Here is a 15,060-nt window from a genome sequence, read left to right on the forward strand (position 1 = left end):
TACTTGCCCCATTGAGCGAAAAACCTGTCTCTCTCTCTCTCTCTCTTTCTGTGTGGATGCGTGTGATAATACTCGATGGTGCCCATAAAATATGGCATCCCCATGCAATCTGGCAGGAGGCGGTTAAATTATTGATCGTTCGCGCGAGGTTGCTCGGGAAGATGCAACCTGGATCGCACATAGCCCCCCCACCCCCTCCCCGGGTTTTGTCCACCGCACTTTCTCATCATTCCCTTTCAAGTCCCAATACAGATCAATTTCTTTCAGCACGATTGCCAGTGTAGCCACCACGCACTGTTGGAAGGTGTTCCAATTAGGCAAGCTTTCAGTTTAAAATCAGCTGGAATATTCGATCTTGAGAATGCAGATTCAGATTAAGAATGTGCACGGCACGGCGGATGCGCTTTGTCGAAAGCACAATGAAAGGCATAGCTGCAACAAAAAGCTCAGGTAAAACTGACCAAAAGCAAAACTTCTGCAAGAACTGAGCCAAGTGGCAAGATGCGCATGCAGTCGAAAAACTAGATTTCAACCTCAGCGCTTGTCTTACTGGGTTCTGTCCTCGTGTTGCTACGTGCTGCTGAAAACGAAGATATCCAGACAGATTGCACGCTAAAAAAGACATGCGATGGAGCAAGCAGATCAGGGAAGTCGTAAAAGCAGTGCTGACAACTCCTCATGGCAGCAAAACAATTGCTAGCTAGAGTGTTTTTCTCTTTGCAGTGCACCGTCAAAGCACCGGGGGGTCGTTGTGGCCATTGCTTCACGGCTTACGTGATACTAAAGCCGCTCATGAGAGACATCAGATGAGCATAACAGGCTCTTGAGGCAGTGCATTAGCGGCTATATGTATTCACTGGAAACAGAACGAAAAGACGACACATAAAGAACAAATGCAAAAATACCACAAGAGCTGGTATGTTCGCGTGTGACCAGTACGACCTGTTGCCTGTAATAATTTTAATGCTGAATTCAGGACGACTGTTCGTGCTGAAAATTCGAGTTACTAATTGGAGAAAAAAAACAAAAAAAATGCCTGGGGTTCAATGTGGCCTGAACGTAGTTATGCGAGCGAAAGCTCTGTTAAGCATGGTCTCCACTGTCAAATCAAATGCCAAGGTATATGATCACGTGGTCATACTACCATAGCTTGGGCCATACCACCACGCAGTTAAGTTCAGTTTGACCTTGTAAGGCACTGAAGGTCATTGTCGATGTGGTGCCCACTGTCTCAAAAAAAAAATGTCAAAGTCAAGGTAAAAGTTTAAGGTCAGGTACCCGATGGTCATAGTAAAATTATCACGTGGTCATATACTACCATAGCTTGGGCCATACCGCCACGCAGTTAAGTTCGATTTGACCTTTCGAGGCACTGAAGGTCATTGCCTGATCCACATCGAAATAGACCCCAAGGAGTAGAGCTCTCGCTCTAAATAAAGTGGTAGTGACAACACATCACTTAGGAGCATGCACCACCACCTCGTAGAGCTTACATGCACAACCCGCAACAAAAAAGCTCCACAGTGGAATCTGCTTGCGCCGTCTGTGAATTGCAAGGATACATTCAATGCGAGTTACTCAGAACCACGCGCACAGCATATGCCCTCGCGAACGCCTTACCAGACGCGCGCGCACGTTCCAGAATCCTGAGCAGATCCTAAGCACCTATTTCGATGTGCGAAGGGTACAAATACCGGAACAGGCACCACAATGAAAAAAGGCGCCAAGGAAAACTTAAAAATGTTAAAAACGAGTATAAACATAATTTTGGTGGCATGTTTTCCTCTCTACAATAACCGTAATTTTCTGTCATGCTGATTCGGAGTCAGCAGCCAAACGATGGCTATGATGTGAGAGAGTGGTTTTATGTCACGTGACGCATGAAAAAAAAAGAACATTGGTATAATCGCAGCTTCATCGTTTTAGTTTACTACACTGGTAATTAATGTGTAATAATTCCTCACGCATCATTGCAAACAAGAAAACACGCACCCAAAAGTTTGGTGTTTACACTCATTTAAAGGACTGCAGACACCAATTTTTCGCTTGCGTCTTTGTTACAACGGCGCGCTAACCCCGTGGCCATGCCCGTGGTACGCCTACGACTTCTACATAATTTAGAATTGAACTTCTCCTTAACGTTGTTTCGGTTTCATCAACCGAACGAAGGGTGTGACGTGGAATTTCTATTCATGTCACAAGAGGCACAAAAAAAAAAAAAACAGGAATATAACTGCCAATACGTTGCTTGCTAGCTATTGAAGCAGGCTGGTTTAGCTGCTGAACTACGACGAGCCATCGTTTGATCCAAGACCTACTCAACAGAGACCTGCACATTTGGCACTGCTCCAGCGCGCATGTTCTAGTTCATGCCTTTTGCCGCTAGGGAAAAGAGCTACGGGCAGCTTGGCGGTACAATTAACCTGTTGAGCAAGTAGCGTCGGTTGTTTTACTTCAAGGATGTAGTAGTATTGTCATTTGTCTACGTTTCGAGGATTCATCCATTGCCTAGCAAAGATGCCAGAAAGTCTCACGCCTGCATGCGCGCAAACAAACTATTCACCGCTAGGATTTGAAGAAATGTCATATCTGCATCGTTCATTACTAGGTTTCAAAGACAGGACAAATGCACAGGGAGACAGTGAGAGAAATCATTTGTCGAAAGCAGACGATGATGATGATGACAAACATGATAGGTGGATGGATGGAAGGTAGGAGCGTCCCCTTCGAAACGGGCGGTGGTAGTTGCCACCATGCTGTTTTTCTTCTTTATTTTTGTTTAACTCTGCTGTAATACAAACAGGTCAATTGAGCGCCCTCAACGGCCAAAAAGTTAACGAACGTTGGCGCACTCAGTCCCATAGGACCACGCCAAATGTGCAGGTCTCTAGTTCAGTAGGTCTTTGATGAAACCGAAACATGAAATTCAATTATAAATTATTTAGCGCTCGTAGGCGAAAAATACGCGGTGATCCATGTATTCTAATGCCTAACGCATTATTTGGAAGGAAACAAACGCAATAAAATTATTTGCGTTGCTCTCAGCCACAGCAGCAGCAAGCCTTAGACAAGACTTCGTGGGCCAGGACTAGCCAAGTCGTTGTCCAAATCCAAATCGGATTATTCAAGATGGCGGACTTCAAAGCTGTGCGTGTTTATTCGTACCCACGTGCGGGCGTTAAAGTAACCGAAGACACCCTCTACTGGAAGCGATTGTCTCTGCCTGTGACTATTAAAGACATAGCAGCCATCAACAATGTTGACATCTCGACCGAAGAGCCCCACTCGTTCGCGATCACCTGCTCCTCCAGGGTGCAGGTCTTCAACCCGGTCAGTCGCGAGATCACCGGCCGCTTCGCCAAGTTCTCCAAAGCGGCCTGCGGCGGCATATTCCGCGCGGATGGCAAGCTCATCGCCGCCGGGGGCGAGGACGGTGCCGTGAAGCTCTTCGACGTCAAGACGAGAGCCCTGCTGAGGCAGTTCACGGGTCACAAGCGCCCCACGCAGCGTGTCGCTTTCGCCCGCGGCGGCACGCAGCTTCTGAGCTTCTCCGACGACTCCACCGTCGCGCTGTGGGACATCCCCGGCCAGGCGAAGGTGCTCTCCCTCGACGCGCACGACGACTACGTGCGCTCGGGCTCCGTCTGCAAGGCAAACCAGGACATCGTCCTCTCCGGTTCGTACGACCATCACGCGAAGGTGTTTGACCTGAGGACCGCCGACCAGGTTGTCGACGTCAACCACGGCGCCCCGGTCGAGTCCGTGCTCATGTTCCCTACGGGCGGAGTCTTCCTCACGGCCGGAGGTCCCCACATCAGGGTGTGGGATGTCGTAGCGGGCCGGATGCTCGCGCAAGTGACGCAGCATCACAAGACCGTGACCTGCCTGAAGCTCGCCAGTGATGGGCAGCGGTTGCTTTCGGGCTCGCTCGACCGGCACGTGAAGGTGTTCGACGTGGCCACGTACCAGGTGGTCCACACGCTCGACTTCCCGTGCCCCATCCTTTCCATGGACATCTCGCCCCAGGACAAGGTTCTCGTGGTCGGCATGACGTCGGGGCTCATCTCGGTGCAGAGGAGAAAGAACGAGATCGCCGCCAAAGAAGCCGCCCCGAAGCGCAGGCGCGTGTCTTCCTACTTCACGGCGGCGCACAGCGACCCGGGCTACGTGCCGCGCGAAGGCGAAGACGCCGTGGTTCCCGAAAGAACGATGCAAAAAATGGCCAAGTACAACACGTACCTGAGGAAGTTCGAGGTCTCGAAGGCGCTCACCTGCGCCCTGCGAGACGCCAAGTTTACGAGGGAGCCGCAGATTGCCGTCGCCGTGATGCAGGAGCTGATCCGGAGGCGAGCCCTCAAGTCGGCTATGGCGGGCAGGTCGGGAAAAGAGTTGGATGACCTCATGCTGTTCGTCACGAAGAACCTCACGGACCCGCGTTTTGCCCGGATCTTGCTGGACGTTGCCACGCTGATGGTTGAAGTGTACTACCCCGAGGTCACGACATGTCAGGCCACGCATCGCAGGTTCAAGATCTTGCAGAAAGTAATGGAGCAAGAAACAAAACACATGCAAGCAATGATGGAACTGAAAGGAACTATCGAAATGCTGTTGGCAAATTCTAGCGGCAGCAGAGAAGCAGCGTGAACTCAGGTTATGAAAGTGTATATAAAAGCATCTCAGTTCATTGCATATTGGCCATCTGTGCATTTGTGGTGTTGATTTGTGAAGAGGAAGTTACAAAGCTCTCTGGTGACCTGGAGAAATCGGGGAACATCAGAAAGGTGGCAAAGCAAGGCCTACTGAAACTAACGCGGTGGTATGCCGTCATCCGCGACAGTGCCCAGCGTGCAGTCTGCTAGCACATGTATAAGGCATGACATCTTGGCCACTGAGCTGATTGTCTTTCGTCGATGAAGCACTGCTTATTCTAGTTTGGTTTGTGCTGACTGCCACACTCTTTATTTACTAAGCTTGGGTGGGTGCTCACCAGGAAACAAGCCTGCTTTCTCAAGTATTTTCTTTAGAAGAAGCTGGAACCACTAATGAGCAGAATTAATTCAGGTTTGAATCTTTAGCGCAAACATCAGTGACACTTGGACAAGCCAAAGTGTCACTTCTGGCTTATGATGAGTTCACCTTGTCATGTGTTTTCTGGTACTCTGTCCATTTTAAGGCGAACAGGGCTCGTCTAAAGCATTTTTTAGAGTGAAAGCTCGACTCCTCCCATACGAAACTAAAGGTTGACCTTCAAATGGAGTAGCACAGGCTTGGCTCTGACGTCATGCCACATCAGTCGCCACGCCTTGTTACAGCTGCGCACATTGAGCCGACGTGACTCGATTCACTCACGTGATTCCGTCAAGCACAATCTGATGATCTTTATGATATGGAAAGGCGTCGGATTGGATAGCCATGCTTAACAGACATGGGAGAGGCCTTTGCCCTGCAGTGGGTGTAGTCAGACTGATGACGATGATGACTAGGTTCACCCGGGTTGTACGACTGCAAGCTTTTTGGTATGCTGACAGATAGCAGCATGGGTTCTAAATGGTCATTGTGGTACTGTTTTTAAAAGAAAGTGTGCCCATTAGGAATACTGAACGCTACTACATCCAGTTTTTTTTCTTAGTAAAACTGAATTCTGTGGCTCTCTCTGGCTGTAACATTTTTTTCCGGCAGCAAAAGACACGATTGCTGAAAAAATTGGAGGAGGAGGAGGAGGAGAACTTTAATGAAACAGGAGAGGCCTGCCTGGTTGTCGGCCTGGCATGCTACTCCGGGTGAGGGTGAAAGAAGAGAAGACTAGAGAAGAGGATGGCGAAAAGAAAAGAGAAAAAGAAAGGGTGAATGGTGAAATCAAGCACACTCATGCACTCACAGACACACACACACACACATAATTGCCAAAGAATGTCCACCAAACCCATGTCTCTTAAAAACACTGAATATGCTTTTGTCCCGCACACACCCGAAGCTGTGTCTCTCCAGGGTCCAAGGACATGCTCCAGGTGCACGGGGCCATCCTGTCGGAAAAAAAATTGGATTTAAAAATGGGACATTTCCCCATTCGATTCAGACTGGTGATGTCATGGCCATATTGCCATGATGTGTTTGGAACCCCCATCAAGAGTACCTTATCCAGGCTTTAGAGGCAGTACAAAACCGAGCAGCTCGCTTTATAACATCCCAATATAATTCCCAGCTTTGCGTAAATATAATATAAAAACTTCCATCGTTCTAACTCCACTGGCATCTCGTCCTAAGATAGCAAGACTGCCTATTTTACAAGCTATATCATAATTTACCCAGTTGTGCGAGAGCCTAATCCTGCCTCAATTCAGATCTTCACGACGTTTGTTCAATTGCCAAAGTTCATGGTTCATCCAATGCTTTCAATAAATTTTTGCCTACTGCCATAGCAGAGTGGAACATACATCTCGACGATGTTGTCAATGAAATAAATCCCATAAAAATTAAACACTTATTAGACCATGTCTTTCCACACTCCCTGTTCTAAGCCCTCTCATTTACCTCTTTATTGTCTTGTTTCATTTTCATGTGTGCATGGAGTCAACGACTGTGTTTAAATGTGCTTGCAATTTGTGTTTATGTACTTTATTTTTGTCACCTGCTATTGCCATCTGTTCCCCCCCCCCCCCCCCACCCAACCCTTATGAAATGCCCTTAAGGGTAAATAAATGATGGTCATGAAAGCGACTCCACGGTCACTATTTGGAAGTGAATGGCAGTGTGCGTGGCTCGGGGATTCACATGCTAAAAACTGTATTTCGCTTGTGAAAGCGGCTGGGCATGCCAATAGCTTATAATGGCCCTATTTACAGCGCAAGTAGTAGTTTGTCGATACAGGCCCACTTCAATGTGAGCCTCTGAAGAAAAGCTGAGATTGCTTCATAAATTGCAGATAGAGTTCCTTCAGGGAAAAATAGGTAGAATGAATCTTTTCAATGCAGTGCATATTGCAACCATATTATATGTGCTGTTTTCAATGCAGCATTCGCTGTTTCAGTGAATAGTGCATGTATACTGTCCATGACTTAACGGCCACTATGTTTTCCCACCGCTTCAGTGGATAGGGAATTTAGCCTGAAATAGTTCAGGAAAGCCAACGTTGAGAAGAGATGGAAAAGTTGGGGACCTTGAAGAGAGCAGCTCACTAGACACCCTGGCTAGATTGCAACAAGGCAACCGGAGCATATTTCGGATTAACGTTAGCACAAATAGCTCTGCTTCACGGTGCTCAGTTTTCGTATTGACACATTATACCACTCAAGGCTGATGAAGTGCACATGAACTGTGAACAATTAAGCTTGGTAAGCGGTTCAAGTTGGATTAAAAAAAAAAGTTACACGTTAGCACAGTAACATGTCGTAGGTGCCCACTCGGGAGAAGCCACCGGTAGGCTTCTCCGGCTCTGGCAAACGATCTGAAAAACTAAATCGTGTATAGTCCGCATGACGCAATATTTCAGATTTTAAGCATGTACAGTCAGCGGACTATAATCCGGAAATTACGGTATAGAGGTGAGAAGGATAGCGCCTGTCGGAACTATGTGCGGAGGGAAGGCGTTATAACAGTCGAAGCCTTTAGCATTCGTTTCACTGTTTATTCAGAGCAGAAACCGTACAGTATACGAAAGCAAAATCATACAAAACGTCATACTGTACACGTTCTACGTACATCCATCTGTTGACAACAGTTCAATACAGGCGATCTGGATTGCTCGCGTTGCCTCACGTTTATTTTTCATTACCTTAAACAATTATTTCTAAAAGTTTTTCTGGGCTACTGCGGCTTATACAAAAAGCCACGAGATCATGTGTCTGCAGAGATCTTAGGGGGCGCTCCGGTCGGGTCACCATTCCGGCACGAAGGTTATTCGAGGGAGGTAGTCACATCAAACAGGCGAGATGTCCCTCTTTCGAGCAACTTTCGGAGCTTGTCGTTATGTTATTCCCAGGACTAGGCTGTTGGCATCGCAGCCAGTGCAGTCAAGAGCGTACGCCGACGGTCAGATGCCACTCACGTTCGCCTCGCCGGTAGAGGTGAGTGCGGCCGCCACATTGATGCTCCCGAATGGGTTCGCGAGTACTTGCTAAAGCGCACACTTTGTAAACGCTCGTTGAAAACGTCCTTCGCAAATTGGAGCTGTCCGCAGACGGACAAGCGGAAAGCAGCCTACGGCAGTGCTTTCGTATCTTGTTCCAGACCTTCTACGACAAAGTGGACGTAAAACAAGTGGACGTGCCGTCGTACAGCGGGAATTTCGGTATTCTGCCAAACCACGTGCCTGCATTGGCCGTGATCAAGCCCGGAGTGGTCACAGTGTTTCCCAGGGAAGGAGAGGCCAAGAAATTTTTCGGCAAGTAGCGCCGCACGCGTCATGCTCAGCCGTGCTTCCAGCTCCTTGAAAACCGCGAGTGTTCCCCACTGCGGCAGCCTTTTCCGAAGCCCTTATTGTTCAGCTAGTTATATCGTGGTTTCACACTTGGACGGGGCGCGTACTTTGCAAGCGCGCAAACCACTAGCTGAGGAATGAAGTTCATGTGTAGGTGGGCCTAATATACGAGTGAAGCGAATGTGATTTTATGTTGGAAAGTTGCTGCAGCCTGGCCCACTTCTTCAACAGCGTCGTCATACGAAGTTCAGTTTGGAGAGCAGCCTTTTAATACGAATTCATTCTTTTCCTAATGAAACTGTGCTGCATTAGGTTCTTAAACCGTGTCAAATGGCTCTTTCAGCGCTTAGAGGCCACAGTGCTTTCAACAGATGTCAGTGTGGGATTTATGTGCACGAATAGGTGCTTAGTGCCGTGTTATTTCGCAGTGAGTAGTGGGACCATCTCCATAAACGAGGATTCGTCTGTGCAAGTGCTGGCAGAGGCGGCAGTGCCAGTCGACCGCCTTGACCCCCAGGTGAGTAAACTCTTGAATCTTGTGCACACGCTTCCCACGTGTAAGGCGTGCTTGTGGAAATAGCAGCAGCCTAGCCGAGATTTGCCCACATACCAAGCCGACTCCAAGTGGCAACAGTTCTCATTTGCACTTGCAAAAGATTGAAAACCATCACAGCATTGCACCAAACCACTTTTCCCAGCACGGTGCCAGCTACCAGAGATGCACAAGTTCTGCTGCAGGCTAACTCACCGCAGAAGTTAACCCACCGTTAGAGCAACTTGAAATTTCAAAGGCCATGGTGTTGCCATCAGCTGGCGTTAAACGATTTTTAATGTTGCTCCCAATTAATTGTGTGTGCCCAAGTATGTGCGCATAGTTTTATTATGCTTGAACGAGCCTCATTTTCTACTTAATTCTGTAATCCATGGTAGAGAGAGGTGGGTTTACTGAAAACACAGAATGAACAGGAGTGGAGTGCTTGGCTGACGTTGCTCAAGAGGACTTCTTGAAATTTTCTCAGATGAAGAGAAGTCCTCTTGGAATGTTGGTAAGCACTCCGAGGCTCCCCACTCCCTTGTTCACTTCGTTTTGTGTTTATGCTGCAATGATGTTTTTGTTAATAGAGGCAGAGGTGCACATGGGAGAGACACAGTTGTGCTATCGCAATCAAAATATTACAGGACACGTGTTCGTTGTGAATTTATTCTAGCTCTACCTAGTGACTCTTGTCGTGTGGTATTGCTACTACCAGATTGCTACTATCGGAGCATGCACGTCCCGTCGATCTTATTTCAGGTGACTGGGTTCTGTGACTGCACCGAAATAAATTTTTTTTTTTTTTTTGCGTGCTCGCGTCTTGTAAAGTTTTGATTGTCGATTAAAGGCCAGTTGCAAGTCTATTAATGACTTCTCTCCCATTCTAAGGTGCCCTTGAAAGTATGCTTATGAAAACTGTACAAGGGGTGGTCGCCTACTGAACTGCGGCTCTTGTCTTTTGCAGTCCTGCAGGGATGGTCTTGCCAAGGCGCAGCAGGCACTCAATTCAGCATCCAGTGACACCGCTCGGGCAGAGGCGCAAATTGAAGTTGAGGTGCATGAAGCACTGGTGAAGGCATTGGAGTAATCTTCTGCTGCACTTACCCCACTGTAGCAACTGCACCAGCTGAAAATTTGCAGGTTAACCAATAAACTCAGTTCCATCATACACAGGAAAGCCTTCTTTTTGAGTAGCTAATCAGTGTGGTGCTTCCCAGCCGTCCTTGTCAGTGGAGCAACTGCCCTGCACGTGCAATGGTCCCAGGTTCGAGCCCCATACCAGGATTAATATTTTAAGGTGCAAGCCTTACTTGCCCTATCGAGAGATAACCTGCGCGCGTGTGTGAACATTAATTCGATGGTGCTCATAAAATGGCGGTTAAATAAACGAGTGGTTGCACGAGGTTTCTCGGGAAAGCTACCTGGGTCATACAAATTCCTGCCCTCCCAAGGCAGTGGCGCACCGCTGCGCCATGACTCGCAGGGATCTGTGAATGTTAAGTAGACAAAGACCAATTCTGCATGTAGGCCATTGAGTCAAATCCTTAAGGCAGATCAGAGCAGAGCCATGCAGAGGTAGTATGGCTAGCTGCGTGACATTAGGTCTGCAGTGACTGCGTTCACAAAGTGAGCAGGCGGGCTTATGCCTTCACACGTTAGCAGAGTGTCTCTGCCGACTTTCGTTTGACTATGAACTTTTTGAGCATATTGCAAATATGACTACTCGCAAAAATCCAGTGTTTTATCTCCAGAAAATTGTTTTCCTCTTAGTTGAGTAGCCAGGTGCATGGCCCTGGGAGGGGGTAATGAGTCTTGAATGCTTGCCTCCGAATCTTTAGAAAGGGTGCGGAGTTAAGAAAATGCGACAGAAGGCTGGTTCAACACTCTAAGCATTCCTGCTGGAGTGGTAAAGACATTCTTAAAAAAAAATTTCTTTCTTCACAAAGCAGAAATTTTTGTTTTGCAGTTTCGTGATGCAGTGTCTATTGCCATATTCAGTGCGAAGAAAACTTTATAACAAATTTGAAAAACAAAGCAGGCCTTGACCTATAGGATGGTCCTAGGAACACAACAAAAAGGTCAGAATACACGAAATGATCTTGAAGTTTGCAACTAGCACGCCCGTGCGTGGAGAACTCTGCATTCTGACATGCGCGGGCGCCGCACCTTACATGTATGTTTGCATATTTTGCATTTACAAATAGTGTATACTTCCGCCCCACTCCTGTCCTTTCTCCCTATCACTGTCCTTTTACCATGGAGGAAAAAAAAAACTAGGAGGGAGCGTGATTTCACACGCGGAGCCTCCACTAGCTATCCTCACCTGTGCGGCGAGTCTTGGGAAACTCTGTACTTAGGAGTTTGGTCCTTCATAGTTACCAGACTGCAAACCGTGGCTTGATTCGGGCAGTTTCTTAGTGAATGTGAATGCAGCGCTTGTCTGGCGGCTCCAGCGGTATCTGTACCGAGGTGCGTCTCAAATTTCAAGCGCATGAGTGACTCTGTGCAGTAAGCAAAAGCGAAACCTGGCTAGGAGCTACCGCTGCCTTCCCCTTGATGCTTTCCATTATATTTTTATGACTGCGCTTCAAAAAATGTCAAGTGATGTTCCCTCGTTACTTTTACTACTGCTAGTCGCAGCTCGGGTTTTGATGGCTCACATCTATTTGAAACCCTCTAAGTAGCGCCAACCACTTCCCTTCTCCTCCGTTCCACACACTTACTCGGTGCGGTCTCGACGTAGACGCAGTCTATGCTGGACCAACCGCAGCAGGCGTCGGCAGACACGCTACCGACATAAATCCACGGAAAACTTCGTTTGCGCCTTGCGGAACAGTTTTTGAAGCTAAATTTTTTCTTCGTCAGTCGGTAACTGGCCTTAATAATGCCATGCAGGAATTGCAGAAAAAAAAAAATAGAGAAGAGGACCAGTACTTAATGCGTAAATTGTTCGCACATTGAAAATTTGTCTAGCTGCAGGTATGATGCATGCACACGGTGCGCTCGAACACACGCATAATGCAGCAGAAGTAGCAGAGTTTAAGTTTCGACTGCGCGAAAGCATGAAATAGTGGTTTCAAAGGTTCACTGGCTTTTATTTAGCCTGACGCGTGCAAGATTGTAGCCGTTTTAGCTCAGCAACGCCTAGCAACTGGGTCATCACTGCTCTACACCTTTAGCTGATGCACAGGTTCCGGCGGCCAGGAGCAACGTTTTCACACATAGACGGTATTGATAATGTCAACAATGCACCGGTAGTATTCGCTGCACACGAAATCGTTTTTTATTCATTACAGTGCAAGAAATTGGAATCCGATAGCAAGAATGAACTTTATGACAAAACCAGACACAGGTTCCGAAAAAATTAGCCCCCCCCCCCCCCCCCCCCCCCCCCCCCCCCTCTACCCCAAGCACCAGTAAGGCTTTTTGTTACCAATTTTATGTCTGTGTACTACGTGCGCCTGTACTCTTTCGAGTTGTAAGTTTTCGACGGGACGTAGCATCCATTTAACTAGAACACTATTTTGCAACGATTAGATACGGAGAATTGTTTCAGTGAAGGGAATAATCGTGCGGCCAATATTTATTCGGCCGCTGTGGTGGCTCAGAGGTTATGGCGTTCGGCTGCTGACCTGAAAGAATTAAGCGGGTTCGATCCTGGCCGCGGCGGTCAAATTTCGATGGAGGCGAAATTCTAGAGCCCTGTGTACTGCACGCGATTCCAGTGCACGTTAAAGAACCCCAGACGATCGAAATTTCCGGAGCCCTTCACTACGGTGTTCCTCACCGACTCTCTTTGGGACGTTAAGCCCCCATAAACCAAAGCAACATTTATTTGCACTAACCACCACGGCGACATGAAGCGCAGTGTGCGTTTGAAACATTGCCATCTGAAACATACGGTGGCTGAGAACAAGTAGCAGTAGCAATCGAAAAAGTAACAAGAGGACTGTGATGAAAAATAAGCCCGAGGTAACAGATACCTCATTAACTTTTTATTGTGCAAAAAAAAAAAAAAAGAATGAGATGGTGAGAAATTGCGGCGAGTTAATAAAGCTTACCATTTTTAAAAGCACGAGCAAAAGTGCACTTGGAGAATTTCATAAGAGGATCTTTTTTTTGCCCATGCAAGCAGTAAGCCACTTGACTGCCAAAATTGGTCAGTAAATGACTAAGAAAATGAAAGAGCATGATGAGAGCGTTATCAAGCATAAGAAGAGAATACTAATCATTCAAACATGACCTGGAGTGGAGCCTGACATACAGCCAACACTCAGTGGGAACGCGCGACGAAATAAAAAATGGACACGTAGACAGCAGTGCGCTGTATTGAAGATCCTGCTGTCAGCTGTGGGGCACACAAGCCGAGCGTGAACGCTGCTTTTGCTTTCATCCAGGTGAGCCTATCTGCTAGTAGCTGCTAAGGCCGTCTTGCTCTGCCGGACTGCAACTGTGTCGCATGCATGAAACTGATTCCAACTGAGAGCCAGTTCCTTAAGTGCCGCGAATGTGGGAGTTGTCACATAGGCAGAAGATGCTCTGGAATTTGTAAAAGTGCGTTCAAGAATATGACGCCGGAAAAGCAAGAGGCATTTTTATGCCCTACCTGCACTAAAAGCAATTCGCGGCTTTCGTGTGGGCAAATGGGCACTGGCTCTCAGGTGGAAGGATCAACAAATGAAATACCTGAACCCTCTTTGATGGACATAATGATGAAATTGAACCTTTCTTTGCATCCTCTCGATGCACTTGAGAAAAAACGGGAAGAGCAGTTACGAACCAAATGCTGGAAAGTCCAATCAATCCAGACGATGGAGTCGGCTCTTGAGCTGTACTCAAGCAAATATGACGACATGCTTGCCTTCATGGAAACACGGGGACAGGAAATAAAAAGATGCAAAGAAAAGGCAAATAAGAACAACTGTTCGAAAGAGATGAGCAGCACCTTTGCCTAGAAATAGAAGTTGACCGACTTGAGAATTATTCCCAAAGGAATAACGGAGATCCATGGCATAAAGTCCACTCAGGGAGAACACTGAAGTAATCGTCGAGTCAACTGCCGAAAAGCTACAGCTTCCTGTCCCTGGTAAAGAAGACATAATGGCAGCTCACAGGAGGGTCAGACGCTCCCTCTCCAATCCTTGTGCGGTTGGCGAGAAGGGAAACCAGACATCAATGGACTGAGAAGAAAAGTGCACTAAAAACGGAGCACATACACAACACACAATACAAAAAGGCTTCTATGACAGACTAAGGAAAGAGCGAATACCGCTACGTGAGTCCGAGATGGGAAAGTGTTCGTGAGGTAACGAACAGGTGCTCCTGCTGTTCGCATCGAGAGAGAAAAATTTTAACAAAATATCCTAAATGGCCAACATCGACACTATCAGCCTGAATAACTAGGTTACCACCCAGAAGCAAGGCGCAAAGAATATATTTTCTGTTTTTCATCTGAATGCACAAACCATTCGTGCGAAAGCGAGGAGCTTGCTTAATTTAATGACCTTAAATTCCAATTTGAGAAAAGGAGAATGGCATACATCTTGAATAAAAAAAAAATTCCATTTTGATTTTCTAGCATTCACAGAAACTTGGCACACAGACCAGAGTGAGGCTTATGAATTTGAGTATACTACAGAAGCCTGTCCTTGACAGGAAGGCATAAACGAGGAGGCGGCGTTTCTCTTTAGGTCAAAAAGGGAAATACTTATTACGAAATACCAGAATTATGTGCTATGAATGAAGACGCAGAAATACTAGCTATACCTTGTGACAACTGTGTCATACTTGTAGTATATAGGCCACAATTGGGCTTATTAAGCAAATTCTACAGTCGCCTCAAACAGCTGTTTAATTACATTTCTTTGAATAGCTTGAAAGCTATTGTAGTAATGATATAAATATCAACATGTTAATGAACAACACATCTACAAAAGAGCTGCGAGACATCATATGTAGTCCTGGATTTGAAAACCTATTCACATCTACGGTAGTGACTGATTGATCAAAGTCTTATTGACATCTGCTTTTCTAACACTGCTCCACGAAACACCTTTGCCGTTGGTGTAAGCGATCATATGCCGATATTTTGCTTTCTCTCTCGCTACGA

At 46.9% G+C, this 15,060-nt stretch overlaps 2 protein-coding genes across 2 annotated transcripts; both read left to right on the forward strand.

Annotated features, from left to right (window-relative positions):
- Positions 1-3,103: 3,103 nt before the first annotated feature.
- Positions 3,104-5,653, forward strand: LOC144110289 (U3 small nucleolar RNA-associated protein 15 homolog). The gene has a single exon (XM_077643129.1). The coding sequence runs from the start codon at positions 3,130-3,132 to the stop codon at positions 4,642-4,644; it is 1,515 nt and encodes a 504-aa protein (XP_077499255.1). The 5' UTR covers positions 3,104-3,129; the 3' UTR covers positions 4,645-5,653.
- A 2,181-nt stretch (positions 5,654-7,834) lies between these two features.
- Positions 7,835-10,119, forward strand: ATPsyndelta (ATP synthase, delta subunit). Its single transcript, XM_077643130.1, has 4 exons — positions 7,835-8,063; positions 8,227-8,384; positions 8,849-8,933; positions 9,916-10,119. The coding sequence occupies exons 1-4, from the start codon at positions 7,929-7,931 to the stop codon at positions 10,036-10,038; spliced, it is 501 nt and encodes a 166-aa protein (XP_077499256.1). The 5' UTR covers positions 7,835-7,928; the 3' UTR covers positions 10,039-10,119.
- Positions 10,120-15,060: the final 4,941 nt, after the last annotated feature.

Source organism: Amblyomma americanum, chromosome 11 (genome assembly GCF_052857255.1).
Source record: "Amblyomma americanum isolate KBUSLIRL-KWMA chromosome 11, ASM5285725v1, whole genome shotgun sequence".
Lineage (NCBI taxonomy): Eukaryota > Metazoa > Arthropoda > Arachnida > Ixodida > Ixodidae > Amblyomma > Amblyomma americanum.